The 17,585-nt window shown below is 51.7% G+C and overlaps 2 protein-coding genes across 2 annotated transcripts in view; one reads left to right on the top strand and one right to left on the bottom strand.

The window, feature by feature from the left end:
- Positions 1–17,585, bottom strand: part of ATP5F1C (ATP synthase F1 subunit gamma) — a 375,672-nt gene that overhangs the window by 325,836 nt on the left and 32,251 nt on the right. The gene's annotated exons all lie outside the window — the stretch shown is intronic.
- Positions 868–17,255, top strand: LOC133355541 (protein Wnt-7a-like). Its single transcript, XM_061572881.1, has 5 exons — positions 868–1,294; positions 4,365–4,594; positions 9,526–10,043; positions 13,354–13,583; positions 16,224–17,255. The coding sequence occupies exons 1-5, from the start codon at positions 1,224–1,226 to the stop codon at positions 16,630–16,632; spliced, it is 1,458 nt and encodes a 485-aa protein (XP_061428865.1). The 5' UTR covers positions 868–1,223; the 3' UTR covers positions 16,633–17,255.

Here is a 17,585-nt window from a genome sequence, read left to right as displayed (position 1 = left end):
TTATTTAAGGCCGAGTGGACCTTGTGTGAGGACCCAGGAGCACCGGTTCTGTCACTGATGTTGGCCGTGAGCGGGAATCGAACTCCACTCACCTGGTTCGTAGCGCGGTTGCGCTAACCACTGCGTCACCGCTCCCCACGTTCTCTCAGATACAAAAGACAAAGATCCCCCGTGTAGCCTGAACAGACTGTTGGGGCAAGTGCTGTGAGAACTTATGAAGGTCGGCACACGAGTGGGTGGGTGGCCAGCACCACGCCCGGCCGCCTTTGTCTCCCTAGCGGCGATGTTTACTTCCCGCACCAGGAATTCATTTGAGGCTGAGTTGACCTCGGGGAGGCCCAGGACCGGTTCAGATAATCGCCAATGTTGTTGACCGTGAGCAGGAATCGAACTCGGGTCGCCGGGTTCGTAGCGCAGCGCCCTAACCGCTGCACCACCGCTCCCCGTGTATATCAGATACACGCGCTACAAAGACAAAGATCCCCCGTGTAGCCTTTACAGACTGTAGGAGCAAGTGCTGCTAGCGAGCACCTATAAAGGCCGGCACTGCACACGCTACACGACCGATTCTCATACACGCACGTACACACACGCACACACACACACGTACACACACACAAAGTATAATCACACCCACTCTCACTCACATACACACCTGCACACACACACGTACACACACACAAAGTAAAAACACACCCACTCTCTCTCACACACACACACACCTGCACACACACACGTACACACACACAAAGTAAAAACACACCCACTCTCTCGCACACACACACGTACACACACACAAAGTAAAAACACACCCACTCTCTCTCTCACACACACACACCTGCACGCACACACACACGTACACACACGCAAAGTAAAAACACACCCACACTCTCTCACACACACACGCACACACACGTATACACACACAAAGTAAAAACACATCCACTTTCTCTCACACACACACACGTACACACACAAAGTAAAAACACACACACTCTCTCGCACACACACCTGCACACACACACACGTACACACACAAAGTAAAAACACACACACCCACTCTCACACACACACACACCTGCACGCACACACACACGCGCACACACACACGGGCTCGTTAGGCAGGGTTGGAGACCTGTGTGTGTGTGTGAACGGGGCGGCCCATGATATCCGCAGTCGTCGCCGGTGCTTCGGAGTGCCGTGGAGGGTGAGGACATGTTAGGATGGGTTGGGAAGTTCCTAGAAATTGGCTCCGTCTCTTGCTGGTGGTGACGTGCATATACGAGCGGCAGGGGTGAGTGGAACACATGCGCACGCGCGCGCACACACACACACACACGTGTATATCCTTTCACATGTTCGTACATGAGCAATGCATGCACAGGGCATTATTCATTCACTGCTGGATTGAATGCCTCCCAGCGCTGCAGTCGATCTCGCACGGTGCCTGCGTTGGTAGCAATCCAACCGATGTAGCCTGCAAACGAGTTCTTATCCGGGCGTGTTCTCTGCATCAAATGCAAACTTTGGCTGCAATTCCGTCGTAAAGTCGCGTACGTGTCTCAACAATTAAGGTTAACGGCTTAAATCTGAAGACGTTACATTTTTTTTTACAATTTATTATCTAATTTACCCAGGTAAAGCCCACCGTGCTCTTTTTCAGAAGCGATCTGGCCACAAGTGATAGCCCGACGAAGTTGCTCATCACGTTTAAATGTACAGCAGCCAAACACTTTATAAACGCGTGTCATCGACTCTAAATGTGGAGGGGGAACCCGGAGGACCCGGAGAAAAATCCACGCGACCACGGGGAAAGAGAGAGAGACACGCAAACTCCAAATATACAGCAGCAGCAGCAGGCCTCAGGGTCGGGATCGAACCCACGACCTCCTGCATACCAGGCGAGGTAGTTAACATCTCCTAGCCACCGTCGTGATGATGAGAGAGAGACACGCAAACTCCAAATATACAGCAGCAGGCGTCAGGGTCGGGATCGAACCCACGACCTCCTGCATACCAGGCGAGGTAGTTAACATCTCCTAGCCACCGTGATGATGGGAGAGAGACACGCTAACTCCAAATATACAGCAGCAGGCGTCAGGGTCGGGTTCGAACCCACGACCTCTTGTACACCAGGCGAGATAGTTAACATCTCCTAGCCACCGTGATGATGAGAGAGAGACACGCTAACTCCAAATATACAGCAGCAGGCCTCAGGGTCGGGATCGAACCCACGACCTCCTGTACACCAGGCGAGGTAGTTAATATCTCCTAGCCACCGTGATGATGATGAGAGAGAGAAACACGCAAACTCCAAATATACAGCAGCAGGCGTCAGGGTCGGGATCGAACCCACGACCTCCTGCATACCAGGCGAGGTAGTTAACATCTCCTAGCCACCGTGATAATGATGAGAGAGACACTCAAACTCCAAATATACAGCAGCAGGCGTCAGGGTCGGGATCGGGATCGAACCCACGACCTCCTGCATACCAGGCGAGGTAGTTAACATCTCACCCGTGCACACCCCCACGCTTCTTAACACACCACCCAGGTCTTGTTCCGTGTTTGGCTTATTTTCTGTTCTTTTCTAATCGTGGCTAAGCTGCTGCACGTGACTGGCTGTGACAATCCAGCACCGTGGGGGCAGCAGCGAGAATTGGTGGATCACCGCAGAGATCTTTTGCGAAACTCCCTTCCCATGGGCGGGCAACGAGTAGCCATATTACCCTGGTTTGCCAGAAGGCTCTACGGCAAGTGTGAACTAGCCTCCTCCTTCTTGGTTCTTTCGGTAAAAATAATACAAATAAAACATAATAAAATAATTCTCACGAGAATTATTTTATTATGTTTTATTTTAATAATTTTATAATTTCCCTTCTACGTGACTTTACCGAAAGAACCAAGAAGATGAATCCCTGCAGTCACGAAAGCTTTAAATCGAAATTTAACCTCCTGTTGCAACTCATTTCCCGTGGGTATCAAGGAGGTGTCCATGATACTCCTGGCTCGCCAGGAAGAAGGCAGTACAGAAAAGTGTCGACTCATCTCCACCTAGATTTGAAGCATTCGTGACTGCAAAGATTCATACTCTTAGGTTTTTTTTCTGTAAAGTCAGGTAGGTAAAAAATTAAATTAATACAAAAAAATCACGACGTTTCGGAGGCAACACAAGCTTCCGTCTTCAGGTGGAACCGTCACAGTACGATAGCTGTATATTGCTTGATACAGCAATCGTGCTATGACGGTTCCACCTGAAGACGGAAGCTTGTGTTGCCTGCGAAACGTCGTGAATTTTTTATTTTTTTTATTTTACTTTTATTAATTTTAATTTTTCACCTACGTGACTTTACCGAAAAAAACCTAAGAATATCATCTTCACCTGTTTGCATCGGTAGGGAGATTGAGCGTTGTCCCCTCGCACGCGTGGGGGTTTCTCTGGGTGCTCTGGTTTCCTCCCTCGTGTCAACAACCATAGGAGGATACTCGTGATGAAGAGTCGCTTGGACTTTCCTGGGTAATCAATCAACTACGAGTCATAATTGATTTTTGGGTCAGAGTAAAATGTGTCGTACAGCCTCCTCCACCTCATGCTATCATCCTCGTGTCGTCGTCTGTTATCGCGCCCGTCACTGATCGAACCACCAACCCTTGCATACAAGATTGCTGCCTGAGTGATCCTGCGCCTTTTCCCTTGCTCGCCATTCCTCCACCGCTACCCCCCCCCCCCACTATCTTACTTTTCACACCACTCCACTGCTGCCCTTCATGGGCCTACCCGGTATATTATATTCTCCCCCCCCCCCCCCCCCTATTCTCTTATCGCTCAACCCTTGTCTTTTATCCTTCTTCCCTTCTAGTTCCCACTCTCCTCCCCTCTCTGGCCACCACCACATCATTATCACACCCACACCCGCGCGCCCACCACGCCGTGCTGCCTTTTAGAACGGTGCCCGGTTTCTAATCTTGTTTCATTCCCTCCTTTTCCCCTCTCCCATCCCCACCCTGCCCACAACCTCCTGCCCCCCCCCCCGCTCCTAATCTCCCCCCCCCCCGCTCCTAATCTCCCCCACCCCCCATCTCCCCCCCCCCACCCCCCATCTCCCCTCCCCACCCCCATCTCCCCCCCCCACCCCCCATCTCCCCCCCCCACCCCCCATCTCCCCCCCCCACCCCCATCTCCCCCCCCCACCCCCCATCTCCCCCTCCCACCCCCCATCTCCCCCCCCCACCCCCCATCTCCCCCCCCACCCCCCATCTCCCCCCCCACCCCCCATCTCCCCCCCCCCACCCCCCATCTCACCCCCCACCCCCCATCTCCCCCCCACCCCCCATCTCCCCCCCCACCCACGCTGCCCTTGCAGGGCCGTGCCCGGCACCGCTGCGCTGGGCGCGAGCGCCATCTGCGTGCGCCTGGCGGGGCTCTCCCCGCGCCAGAGGGCCGCGTGCGCGCGCCGGCCACGCGCCGTGGTGGCCGCGGGCCTCGGGGTGGAGGCGGCCGCCGCCGAGTGCTCGCGCCTCTTCCGCGAGCAGCGCTGGAACTGCACGGGCATCGGCGGGGCCGCGGGGATGATGGGCAGGAGGATGCCCGTCGGTGCGACACGTGGGACATGTGGGGCACGTGGTGGTTATGGGACATGTTGTGGTGATGGGATATTTGGGGCATGTGGTGGTGATGGGATATGTGGTGGTTGGAGGTGGTGCTGATGATGATGATGGGACACGTGGTGATGATGGGATATTTGGGGCACGTGGTGGTGATGGTGGTGATGGGACATGTGGTGGTTGGAGGTGGTGCTGATGATGATGGGACACGTGGTGGTGATGGGGCATGTGGTGGTGATGGTGGTGATGGGACATGTGGTGGTTGGAGGTGGTGTTGTTGATGATGATGGGACACGTGGTGATGATGGGATATTTGGGGCACGTGGTAGTGTGACACGTGGTTGATGGTGGGCGATGATGGGACACGTGGTGGTGGTGGTGCTGGTGATGCTGCTGCTGATGATGGGACACGTGGTGATGGTTTAAATGTTGGGATGGACGGCTCCACTACCAGTGTCCACCACGTGGCTCAGGGGACACTGGTGGTGATGTGGCCGAAACGTCGTGAGAATTGTATTTTATGATGTTTCATTTTTATTATTTTATTATTTCCCTTCTACGTGACTTTACCGAAAGAACCAAGAAGACGTGGTGGTGTGTTTATGATGACGGTGCTGGTGTTAAGGGCCGTCCATCAATGACGTCACGCACCTAGGGGGGGGGGGGGTGGTCAGACATTTGTGACGATGTGTGACGATGGGGGTGGGGGTTGAGAAATGTGACGTCACATCAAAATGCGCAACTTTAAATAAATATAGACAACACGTTCTACTTAATTAAATACAGTAGACGTTTTAATAAATGTTTTCTCCTACAACATCAGAGTGCAGCGCCACATTAAATACGCACTACAATGACAATAGTTTAAAGCGATTTTAATGTATTTGTTTTGGGCGGGGGGGCAGAGCTTTGTGACGTCATATATGAGTGGGGGTCTGACTTTTTGTGACGCCGTGTGACGAAGGGGGGGGTCAAAAATCATCCAAAATCGCGTGACGTCATTTATGGATGGCCCCTTAGGACATGTGGTGGTGGTAGTCGTGATGGAGGTGGTGGTTTGGTGCCGATCGTCCTGATGTTGGTGGTGGTGCTACTGCTGTGCTAATGATGATCGCTAATTGTTAGTGCGTCTGCTATGGATAAGGCTGATGATTGATATACACACGCAAACCTAGCTTAGCGTGACCTCGTGGAACACTGATTCGTTATAGCGCTCTTTGTCCTGGAGAACATTTTTACCAATTTTTTTTTAAATCAAAACTTCTCTAGAAAGCACTTACGAGTGAGAACACGCAGCAACTCCGGCCCCCATCATTCGCTCAGCCAATGAGAACGACTTACACTCCCAGCCAACCAGACCTCACCCCCGGCGATTCGAATTATCACATTTTGAAGTCACGATCAAATGTTGTTAAAACAATCGATTTGTTTAGCCAGGTGATAAATCACGAGACCAGGACAGAGTATCAGGCACCACCTACAAGAAATCTCACCACAGAAATGTAGATTGAGGGCATCACTAAGACCACGGAGGACCTGGAGCTCGTCTCTGAGAAATACCCGGATTGGGAGCGCGATTTGGCGATGCCCATATGAAGCCCTCGTATATTGCGCACACGAAAGAAACAACGCTGTGGGGAACGCATTCCCATATGTACAATGATTATGGCCCCTTTTAACGCCGTTTCGTTTAGCGCTCACTTCTCCAGGAACGCATCTTGAGCGCTAAGCGAAGTCTGCCTGTCCCGTATAACGCAACGTGCACTTACAGTGGCGAGGCGTTCGTCAACATCGAAGTGCGTTGTGACGTCGTTAGTTATTGCGTCGAGCCGTGTTCGACACTTTTCCAGGCGTAAAGCCGCCAACAATTTGTAAGCAGTTCCCTTGCGGCTAGGAAGCGTTTCCATGACTTTAGGTTGCTGACAGCTATGGTTTAGCGACTTGGGGGGGTCGAGTGTACTCCATCTGTCGTTGTCGTATCTCCGTGTCTGTGTATCTCCCTGTCTCTCTCGATCTCCACGGCGTGACCGTGTCGCGGGTGTCTAGTGTCCTGACCACAAGCATTGTGGTTAATGCACACATGATTCCTTGTAAAAGGTTTCAGTTTGGTGTTTTAACATCTTAACACAACTGGTTTGTTGCCAGATAAAAGGGGAAAACCTCTTCTCACGTCGGAGACTGTTGGCACAAGTCCGCTCCCCCATTGGGTGTGGGAGGTCGTTGTACTGTAGTCGCCAGCGGCTCCGCTTCCTACAAAGTTTGACGTAGAATCGTTGGCCGTGCTAGAGACTGTGTCGGTCGTACCATGGTGTCGGTCGTGCGTCAAGCTGTAGATATTAACCCTTTCCCGTTCCGAGACATCTGCAAGTTGCAGGGTGGGTGTCCCATTCACCTCTAAATCTCGGAACGCGCAAGCGGCTCAACGTAAATTTTATCTGCAGAGGTGTAATAAGAGCCTATGTCCGGCTCACGTGGTGATCGGCTCTGCCGGTCCCGCTTTATAGTCAATGGGGGGAGAGCCTGGGAGCATGGCCTCGGCGTGATCACGGCATGTCAGCTAGGGTGATTGGTTCTGCCGGTCTTGGCCTCAGCTAATGGGAAGCCAAGTCAGAGGCGTGGTCCCGGGAGTTGATGGGGGGAATCTGGAATGTTCGGCGCAGGCTATTCAGGATTGGCTTAAGGGTACCACGTGACCCAGGCGTTAAAGAGGGGAGAGACGGGAGACACGGGAGCAGACACGGAACGAAGGGAGCGAGGGGCCACGCACGTGCGGGGCTGCGGGTGCCACGTGGGCGGTGCATCTCTTGTGGCTGTCTGCCCGCTTCCCGTTGCCTGCCAGCAACGGGGAGTGTTTGTAAACTGTGGAAGTGAAATAAAAGGACCGATTCCACAAGTCGTCTTAAAGAGGTTTATTACAGAGGCATAGCGTCATTGTTATAAAAGACACTGTACTCACCTCAGAGAACTGTAGTATAACGACTGCACTCTATGATGGCTGGCGCCAAACTGTGCCACATGCCCTCCCGCATGGTCTTGTGGGAGCCTCTGTACCGACAACGTAGTTTTATTTTAGTTTTTCTTCCGGTTTCGTTTTGATGATGTACACGTTCATTATCGCAGCGGTATCGGAATAAAAAGTGATGACGTACATGTACGTCGTCGGAACGGGAAAAGGTTAAGTGAGGAGCTTCCGGAAGTTCGCTTTGTCGTACGCCGCTGTCAGGTCGGCAAAACACCAGCGCCTGTTGCTGGACCCTTGTCAAAGCTGACTCCGGTGAGTTTAGTGACGTGCAGCACTTGAGTAGTGCAGGATTTTGTGGGCGGAAGGAGCATTCAGCTTGCTCCAAGACAGAGGTCGCAACCGGGTACCCAATACCCGTACCCTACCCGATACCCGGCTACCCGTACCCGGCTGGGTACGGTTAACCGTTTGCGACCCTGGTGCGGCCGGGAATGGGTACGGGAAGGCCGTGAGTCACTTTTGAGTAACCGTTTGTCACTCATTTCTGGTGCGGCCGGGTACGGGTACGGGTAAGGAATCAAAACCCGTTTGCGACCTCTGCTCCAAGATCAGATGCTACTCATCAAATGGCGATAGGCGGTTTGGAATGAGGCGCTCGTACGGTTTTAAGAGGTGGCGTCGTAGTAATGTAGGCCCAAGGCTCTCCGTCTCTGATGCATCCTTCCACGGCTGTATGAATGCCCTGACGCGCGCCTGCCGCCAGATTTGTTACTGGTCCAAAGTGCGTGGTCTTCTCGGTGCGAATGTCAATACAGTGTACCGCCGGCTTTGCCATTCTCAATGAGGCTCTTGTTTCCTGAAACTAGCTCAGCCATGTCGTACTGCGCCGCAAAATAGTTAATCTCCTGGTTTCCTCGTCGCTGAAGCCGCCACGTCTTGAGTTGTTGTCCGGTGCCCTGCCGTGTCCCAGGATTGGTGCCGCTCTGCAGCGGCGTGTCGTCGCGTTGCTTCGTCTTCCTAGGATCGCTTTTATAAACCTTCCGGATGGATATCCATGCTCTTTTGGCTGCCATGGGGTCTCGATGGGACTCGATGGGACTCTGCCCCACGACTTCCATCATTCTCTTGCCAGCACATAGATGCCCATGATTTATTGCTATAACATGAACATTACGACGATGTTCAATTGATGAGGACGATTATGATATTCTTTCGTCAGGAGCAGCAGAGTGTATCGCTGTGTTGTCTCCTTCGTATTTGTGGATCGGGCATTGCGTCGTTATACGTTGTACGGTCCATTCTGGATGACCGCTGGGGAATTTTTAATTTCCCATTTATGCATCGGGTAATCGCATCTGCCATGGTTTGCGCGGATGCGGTTTAGCGTGGACCATGAGCTTCGTGAAAGATCAAACCCAGGGATTGTCTGCGTTGGGTCTTTCGCAAGGTGTTTGTGAGTTCTTTTGAACTCCGTTCAACTCTCAACCCTTCATTGGGCTGGAACTCGCATTGTTGAAGGTTCAGCGGTTGGGTCCAAAAGGGGCTTGCGCGGCGTGACTTCAAGCACATGTAGCTACGGGCCCCGCACTTTCAAGGGCCCCGCGCTAAATGCTTTAAAGCTGTCAATTCCGTTTCAGAGATTCTGCACTTGTTCTATTACTATAGTACTATACTGCCTTCCACTTTTTTAAACGACCGCGTGTTTAAGGTTAGCGATTTGTCGTATTATCTGGCTTTATAGCAAATGAAAAAATACAATTACTTTACAATGCAAGTTAAAAATGCGTGTTTTAACATGTCTTTTTTATTTAGGGCCCCTTTATAACATAACACTACAGGCCCCGCACTAGCTTAATCCGGCACTGCGTCGAGGTCTTGACGAACGGGAAAGGCGCGACTCTTTTCCTCGAATCGACGATGACGACGATGATGATGTCTCCTCCCGCCCCCTCCCATAGGGTGCCGCGAGGCCGCCTTCCTCCACGCCCTCACGGCCGCCGCCGTCGCCCACGCCGTGACGGCGGCGTGCAGCCGCGGGAGCCTCGGCGGCTGCGGCTGCGACGCCACCAAGGAGGGGCTGGCCACGCCGCATGGCCACGGCGGGGCTAACGGGGCCGTGGGCGGGGCTAACAGGATTGTGGGCGGTGCTAACAGGATCGTGGGCGGGGATTACGGGACAGTAGGCGGAGCTTACCGGAGCAACACGGCGGTGGGCGGGGCTCACGGAGCGTGGGGCGGAACCCACGAGCGAATGGGCGGAGTCAGCGGAACGGCGGGGAGGGGTCAGGGGGCGGTGGGCGGAGCTAACGGCGTGGGGGGCGGGCTCTGGAAGGACGAAGGGTCGTGGCGGTGGGGCGGCTGCTCGGCGGACGTGGAGCACGGCGTGGAGTTCTCGCGAGAGTTCGTGGACGCGGGAGAGGCGGCGCACGAGGCGCGCGCGCTCATGAACCTGCACAACCATGGGGCGGGGCGCGAGGTGCGAGCTTCTCTCCTCCCACCCCTCCTCTACCCTCCCCTCCCACTCCTCCCCTCTCCTCCCTCCCCTCCCCTCCCTCCCCTCCCCACCCCTCCCTCCCCTCGCTTCCTCCCTCCCTCCCCTCTCACCCCTCCCCTCCCACCCCTCCCCTCCCCTCCCACCCCTCCCTTCCCCTCCCCACCCCTCCCCTCCTACCCCTCCCTCCCCACCCCTCCCTCCCCTCCCACCCCTCCCCTCCCACCCCTCGCCTCCTCCCTCCCCTTCCTCCCCTCCCCTCCCACCCCTCCTCTACCCTCCCTCCCCTCCCTCCCACTCCTCCCTCCCCTCTTCTCCCACCCCACCCCTCCCTCCCCTCCCTCCCCTCCCCTCCCTCCCCTCCCTCCCCTGAAATACGCACTACAATGACGATAGTTTAAAGCGATTTGAAGCATGTTTTATTTATTTGGGGGGGGGGGAGCAGAGCTTTGTGACGTCATATTTGAGAGGGGGTCTGACTTTTTGTGACGCCGTGTGACGAAGGGGGGGGGGGTCAAAAATTGTCCAAAGTCGCGTGACGTCATTTATGGACGGCCCATGAGCTCCAGGGGTCCCAAACGTTCAAAGAGGTAGGCAGAATCAGAATGTTTATTTGGACTGCAGGAGGAGGAATCTGATAATCTGTGAAGCTCTTCGCAGATGTTCCAGCATGGGTTGGGTCAGCGAGTTACAATGGCAGACAATGCCAAAAATAAGTAATATTAAAAAAAAACTTTTTTTTGAAACACGCTTCAACGAAATGTACCCTACTAGTAATGGCAGAACTCCACGACTCCAGGAAGTGGCCCCGAAGCTTGCCATAACGTAAGGGGCTCCGTTGTGATTTACAGCCAACGTCAGTCGAGCGTGGACAATTAGACCCAAGTCGAAACATAACATATAAAAAATAATGTAAAAAAATATTTTTATTTTATTTTTCTGATATAACATAGTATTGTCATCAGTATGACCTAAGTATACCAAGTTAGCAGTCGATACCACATTGGGAAGTGGGTACAAATTGAGTTACAAGATTTGAGGATACAACAACAGACAGTGAGTTAATAGAAAGGCGTGTAAAAAACGATACAAGTGCAAACTAGAGAAAACGATGAGAAAATTCACGGAATATAAATACAAAATGAATTAAATAATTGTATAAGTACGATTTATCAAGCTTGGGAAAGACAGCAACAATAGTCTCAGACTACACCAAGATGACACTGCACAGTAGTCCCTCAATAAAATGTCAAATTAACGTTGAACTATCGATGCTACACGGGTAAGGATCAAAGTTCACACTTGCAAACAAATCACATTTGGGGCCATCCATTTAGTAGGCACGCAAAAAATCTGTCAAAACTTGACCCCCCCCCTCCCTGTACGCACGTGGACTTTTTACCCCCCCCCCACCCGCGTACGTACGCCTGACGCACCCCCCCCGAATCCTATAAAACGGCCGATATCACTGTGTAACAAAAAACATGTTCCTGGGTAGTAAGTGTTATTTCCTAATTGCTTATGCCTCAAAAGTACAGAAAATGGATATTCCCCATAAACTTTTATTTTGTGACCAGGACATTGATATTTTAAAATGTACCTATTTTCAATGAGAAAACGGGCGAATGTGTGTCTTTTCGTTCACATAAAGTCAGAAAAAACAACATATGAATGAAAATTAGCATGTATTTATTCTAAAGTAATAACAAAAATTACGACAAAAAGATTTTTGCCTCAATGGTTACAGTAAATCTAGCTGTGACGGTCCCACCTGCTGACGGAGACTTGTGTTGCCTCCGAAACGTCGTGATTTATAATTTTTATTTATATCATTATTTATATTATTTTATTATTTTAATTCTTTATTTTTTCCCTACGTGACTTTACCAAAAAAACCTAAGAGTAGTAGGGTCCTCTCCAAGGTTTCGCAGTCGAGGTTGCTGCTGCTGCTCCTCCTGCTGCTGCTGCTGCTGCTGCTGCTGCTGCTCCTGCTGCTGCTGCTGCTCCTGCTGCTGCTGCTCCTGCTGCTGCTCCTGCTGCTGCTGCTCCTGCTGCTCCTGCTGCTTCTGCTGCGTGTGTCTGTGTGTGTGAGGTGCTCGCTCACAGCATTTGCCCCAACAGCCTGTCCAGGCAATATGGGGGATCTGTGTGTGTGTAGGGAGTGGTTGTGTCGTAGTTAGCGCACTGCCACCTGAGTTCGATTCCCGCTCACGGCCAACACCCAGTGACGATTATTTGAAGTTAAAACTAGTTGAGTTTGATCAGTATTTATATTTTAAGTGAATTGTTTACCTTTCCTATACTTTGCACTCTCATCATGTTTCTGTATTTTTCGCTATTGTAACGTTCTTGACATCGACGAAACAGAGCCGCATAGCTCATCGGATTCCTCCAGTCTAAATACATATTTAGATTTTGTCTACGGGGACCCTTTTCCCACCACCAAAGTGTGAAAAATAAGAATACGTTTCACGCTTTCTGGCAATAAAACAGCCGTTAAAATGTTCAAACAACAAATAGATACATTTTGCGAGGCATCAAGTCTGCATTAGCCGCACGTGTACCCGTGGCAAATACATGCACGCAAACACGCTCGGACAATATCAGCATCGTCTTTGAAACGCATTGGCCTACGCCAGTGACAGTCTCCTTGATGGCCCCGTCTCACCACCAGTGTCACGCCAGAGAACATCGCGAAAAGGCGAACAGCACAGAGAGAATGCGAGTGTAGTGTTGTAAAGGACGGACTTATACACTTCTTTATGGCACGCACTGTTTATTGTCTTAATACACAGTCCCTATCACACAAAGGGGGTATGTGGTCCCCTCACCCGTTACCCTGAGGAGACACAGCCTCCGGACCTTGCAGGCTATCTAATCTCCCTGCTCTCTCAGCGTCCTCTGGCTGGACCTAGGGGATCTCTCCCCGACCACTGGTTACTCTGAGCCCTAGCCCTGACAAGGGCTGGAGGGCTTGGTCCAGGGTCCTAGATGTCTTCGGCCGACTTGGATCTTCGTGTAGCAGAACTGGCCAAGAGCTCTCAGCGCTCCGGCTTTTATACCTGTTCGTGGCCGGGTTGTCCAATCCCCGGCCACTTTGTGGAACTCTCCGATTGGTCCTTCCCAATCTGGCGTTTGGATCCCACCTCACCCCATTTGACCCTGACCGTTTTATTGAGCGGGAAAACCTTGTTTACGATCCGCTCTCTCACAGCTTGCGAACAGCGAGTAGTTATCACCACTACGCGAGCACCGGCTCATTCGTCGCATCCTCGTTCATCTCCTGCGCGCGCAGGCTTTGCGCAGGGCGACCACCCTGCACTGTCGCTGCCACGGCATCTCGGGCTCCTGCTCGGCCCGCACCTGCTGGGCCCTCCTGCCACCGCTCCGCGAGGTCGCCCTGCGACTCAAGGCCAAGTTGAAGACGGCGCGGGCCGTGGAGGCCGTCCTGGCCACCCGGCACCGGCGTCCCGTGTTCCTCCACCTCAAGCGGCCTGACAGCAGCAGCAGCGGAGATGCGAAAAGGTGGGGTCGTGATAATTGGATTTTTACCCTTTTATCTAGCAACAAAACTGACACCTTTTTTACAAGGAGTCATGTTTGCATTGACCACAATACCTGCGGTCGGAATGCAAACAAAAAACAGAACTCTGATAATGTATGCACTTCTTGGTTCTTTCGGTAAAGTCACGTAGAAGGGAAGTAATAAAATAATATAAATAAAACATCATTAAATAATTCTCACGACGTTTCGGCCACAACGCAAGCAGCCGTCCTCAGGTGAAGAATGAAACACCACCAAGCTTGGAGCGTATATTTAAGCTGGGTTGGAGGGGGGAAGAAGAGCGCTTTGACAAAATCGAAATATATGCACTGTCCTTGAAGTTTATTGGTCCACACCCGAGACAGCTTTCCTTAGAGCCTAGTCTCACATGGTGTTGGACCAGATGACGCCAAAAGGCGCACAACTCAAAGACAATACACCATCAGAGTATGAGAGCTCGGGGTAAGCATTTACACCATTGGAACCTCATTTGCCAGTAAAAAATATGATCATTGTTTTTTACCCTTCTATCTGGCAACAAAACTGACACCTTTTTTACAAGTTTTTGTTGCCAGATAGAAGGGTAAAAAAAATCAATTATCATATTTTTCTACTGGCAAATGAGGTTCCAATGGTGTAAATGCTTAGCCCCGAGCTCTCTTTTACTCTGATGGTGCATTGTCTTTGAGTTGTGCGCCTTTTGGCGTCATCTGGTCCAACCCATGTGAGACTAGGCTCTAAGGAAAGCTGTCTCGGGTGTGGACCAATCAACTTCAATGACAGTGCATACATTATCAGAGTTGTGTTTTTTGTTTGCATTATGGCTGCTGGTATTGTGGTCTATGCAAACATGACTCCTTGTAAAAAAAGTGTCAGTTTTGTTGCCAGATAGAAGGGTAAAAAAACAATTATCATATTTTTTACTGGCAAATGAGGTTCCAATGGTATAGGTGGGATCGTGTTAGAGGAAGTGCAGACCCGCAAGAACTCAACTCACGCAACCGCTAGAGGATGGGGCGGCTCCTTGGCAGGGAGATCTTGAGTGGCGCTGAGATCACCATTTCACAACACTCCAGAACCCGGCTTAATCACAACGTGGTCTGTCATTGTCTCTCTGTCACACTGTGGTGACCAGCCCCGACACCATAAACGCGGCGTTCTTCATTGCAAGGCCCGTGGGCCAATGGCGGTCCCCCCTGATGGCCGTTTAGTGCGGCTCCTGACGTGCGGCCCCCCGATAATACACAACAAGTGACACCCCCCCCCCCCAAACATCGTCACGATCGTGCTGCTGTCAAACCCCCAATGGTCTCATATATGTGGCGGTGCTTACATTGATCATGTCTTATCGGCGAAAGTGAAAATTAGTAAAGAACACTGCCATGAACTCTCTACATCGGAGAACCTGGTTTCATCACAATTAGGATTATTTGGAACTTTGGGTCTCTTAAGTCTATACGTCTCTATGCTAGTCACTGAGGAGACCCATCAACTCATGAAATCCACCACCATTTCATCATCACTATGTCCCACACCAACATTCTCATCACTATACAGTACCACCACCATCGTCATCACCATCATCACTATTTCTACCACTGCTACCGCCACCACCATCGTCATTATCATCATCATCATCGCTATATCCACCACCGCTATCACCGCCATCATCACCACCACCACTATATTCACCACCACGACCACTATCTCCACTCCCACCAACACCACTATTTTCACCACCACCAACATCGTCACCACCACGACCACTATCTCGACTCCTACCAACACCACTATTTTCACCACCACCAACATCATCACCACCACAACCACTATCTCCACTCCCACCAACACCACTATTTTCACCAGCACCAACATCGTCACCACCACGACCACTATCTCCACTCCCACCAACACCACTATCTTCACCACCACCAACATCGTCACCACCACGACCACCATCTCCACTCCCACCAACACCACTATTTTCACCACCACCAACATCGTCACCACCACGACCGCTATCTCTACTCCCACCAACACCACTATTTTCACCACCACCACCACCATCGTCACCACCACGACCACTATCTCCACTCCCACCAACACCACTATTTTCACCACCACCATCATCGTCACCATCACCACCACTATCTCCACTCCCACCAACACCACTATTTTCACTACCACCACCACCAACATCGTCACCACCACGACCACCATCTCCACTCCCACCAACACCACTATTTTCACCACCACCACCACCAACATCGTCACCACCACGACCACCATCTCCACTCCCACCAACACCACTATCTTCACCACCACCACCACCACCAACATCGTCACCACCACGACCACTATCTCCACTCCCACCAACACCACTATTTTCACCACCAACATCATCACCACCACGACCGCTATCTCCATTCACACCAACACCACTATTTTCACCACCACCACCACTACCACCACCACCACTATATTCACCACCACGACCACTATCTCGACTCCCACCAACACCACTATTTTCACCACCACCAACATCAACATCGTCACCACCACGACCGCTATCTCCCCTCCCACCAACACCATCACTATTGCCACCACCCACCCACCACCAGCTGGAAGCCCCGCAAGCCCACCAAGGAGGAGCTGGTCTTCCTGGATAAGTCGCCCGACTTCTGCGAGGAGGACGCGCGTGCCGGCGTGGCGGGCACGACGGGGCGCCGGTGCCAGCGTCGGCCCGGAGCCGGGGGCTGCGAGATTTTGTGCTGCGGTCGGGGATACAACACGGTGCTGCTCCATCAGCACCACGTGGGCGATGATGATGATGACGTGGACGATGATGATGATGACGACGGCTTGACTAGGGACGGCGATGATGGTGGTGGTGGTGGTCGCGCTGCGAAGGGCAGGTGCAACTGCACCTTCCACTGGTGCTGTCATGTCAGCTGCTCCGCTTGTGCGCGACACCAGCAGCAGCAGCGTTGGCGTCGTCGCAGACGCACGGAGGTCCACACCTGTAAGTAGGTGGTGCCGCCACGGTGGGGAGAGAGCAGGGGAGAGCGTGAGCTGTGATGATGGTGGTGGTGATTATGGCGGTGGTGAAGGTTGTTGTGATGGTGCTGATGATGATGGGTAATTTATGACAGTGATGGTGAAGATGATGGAAATCACAGTGGCTGGTGACATTGGTAATGATGATGGCAGTGGTGTTGGTTGAGATTAAAACGATGATCGGCAATTGATGGTTATGATGACGCTGGTAGTGATGATAAAAGATTTTGGTCGTTGTAATAGTGGTGGTGATGATGATGATGAAAGTGATGGATATTGGGATGGTCTTATGTGATCATAGTGGTGGTGGTGGTGCTAATGACGAGAAGATCATAGTGGTGATGGTCAAGTTAGTGATGATGGTAACAATGATAATTGTGTTGGCGATGAAGGTTGTGGTATTACAGCTGCTGCTGCTGTTGATGATGATAAGTACGGTTGCAAGATAATGTGAGAGTGGAGTTAACGCACGTGCAGCACATTTGGGATTGGATATCAGTGGCGAGGCAATAGCTAAAGACGCAAGCCAACCGACAGCTCTGTAGCTGCACTGTGTCCTGTGCTGACCCACACGAAGCTTTGTCAATAAATAAAAAATACCCCATAAAGTTTCATTAATGCTAATAGATATAATATAAAATGTGATTGGAGTGCAATATCATTCTGTACTCTGGGTAATAAATAATGGATATTCACAGGACCGTTTGTCATTCTTGGTTATTTGACGTCGTCGGCAGGACACCTCAGCTCCACATCTTCCTGTCCCACATTAACCAACTTCTTCTCTAGCCCGTACCACTCACTCATCCGCTCACACATCAGCCCGTCTCTTCTTTTGCCCATGCCGCATCCGTTTAGCTCCTTCTATCCGGCCAAACAGAAGCTGCTTGGGCAAGCGGTGGCTAGGCATGCGGGCCAAATGACCG

The sequence above is a fragment of the Lethenteron reissneri genome, chromosome 51, assembly GCF_015708825.2.
Source record: "Lethenteron reissneri isolate LAM-NWPU_2019-01 chromosome 51, ASM1570882v1, whole genome shotgun sequence".
NCBI lineage: Eukaryota > Metazoa > Chordata > Hyperoartia > Petromyzontiformes > Petromyzontidae > Lethenteron > Lethenteron reissneri.
The sequence above is the reverse complement of the archived record's forward strand: the minus strand, read 5'-3'. Positions and strand labels throughout refer to the sequence as shown.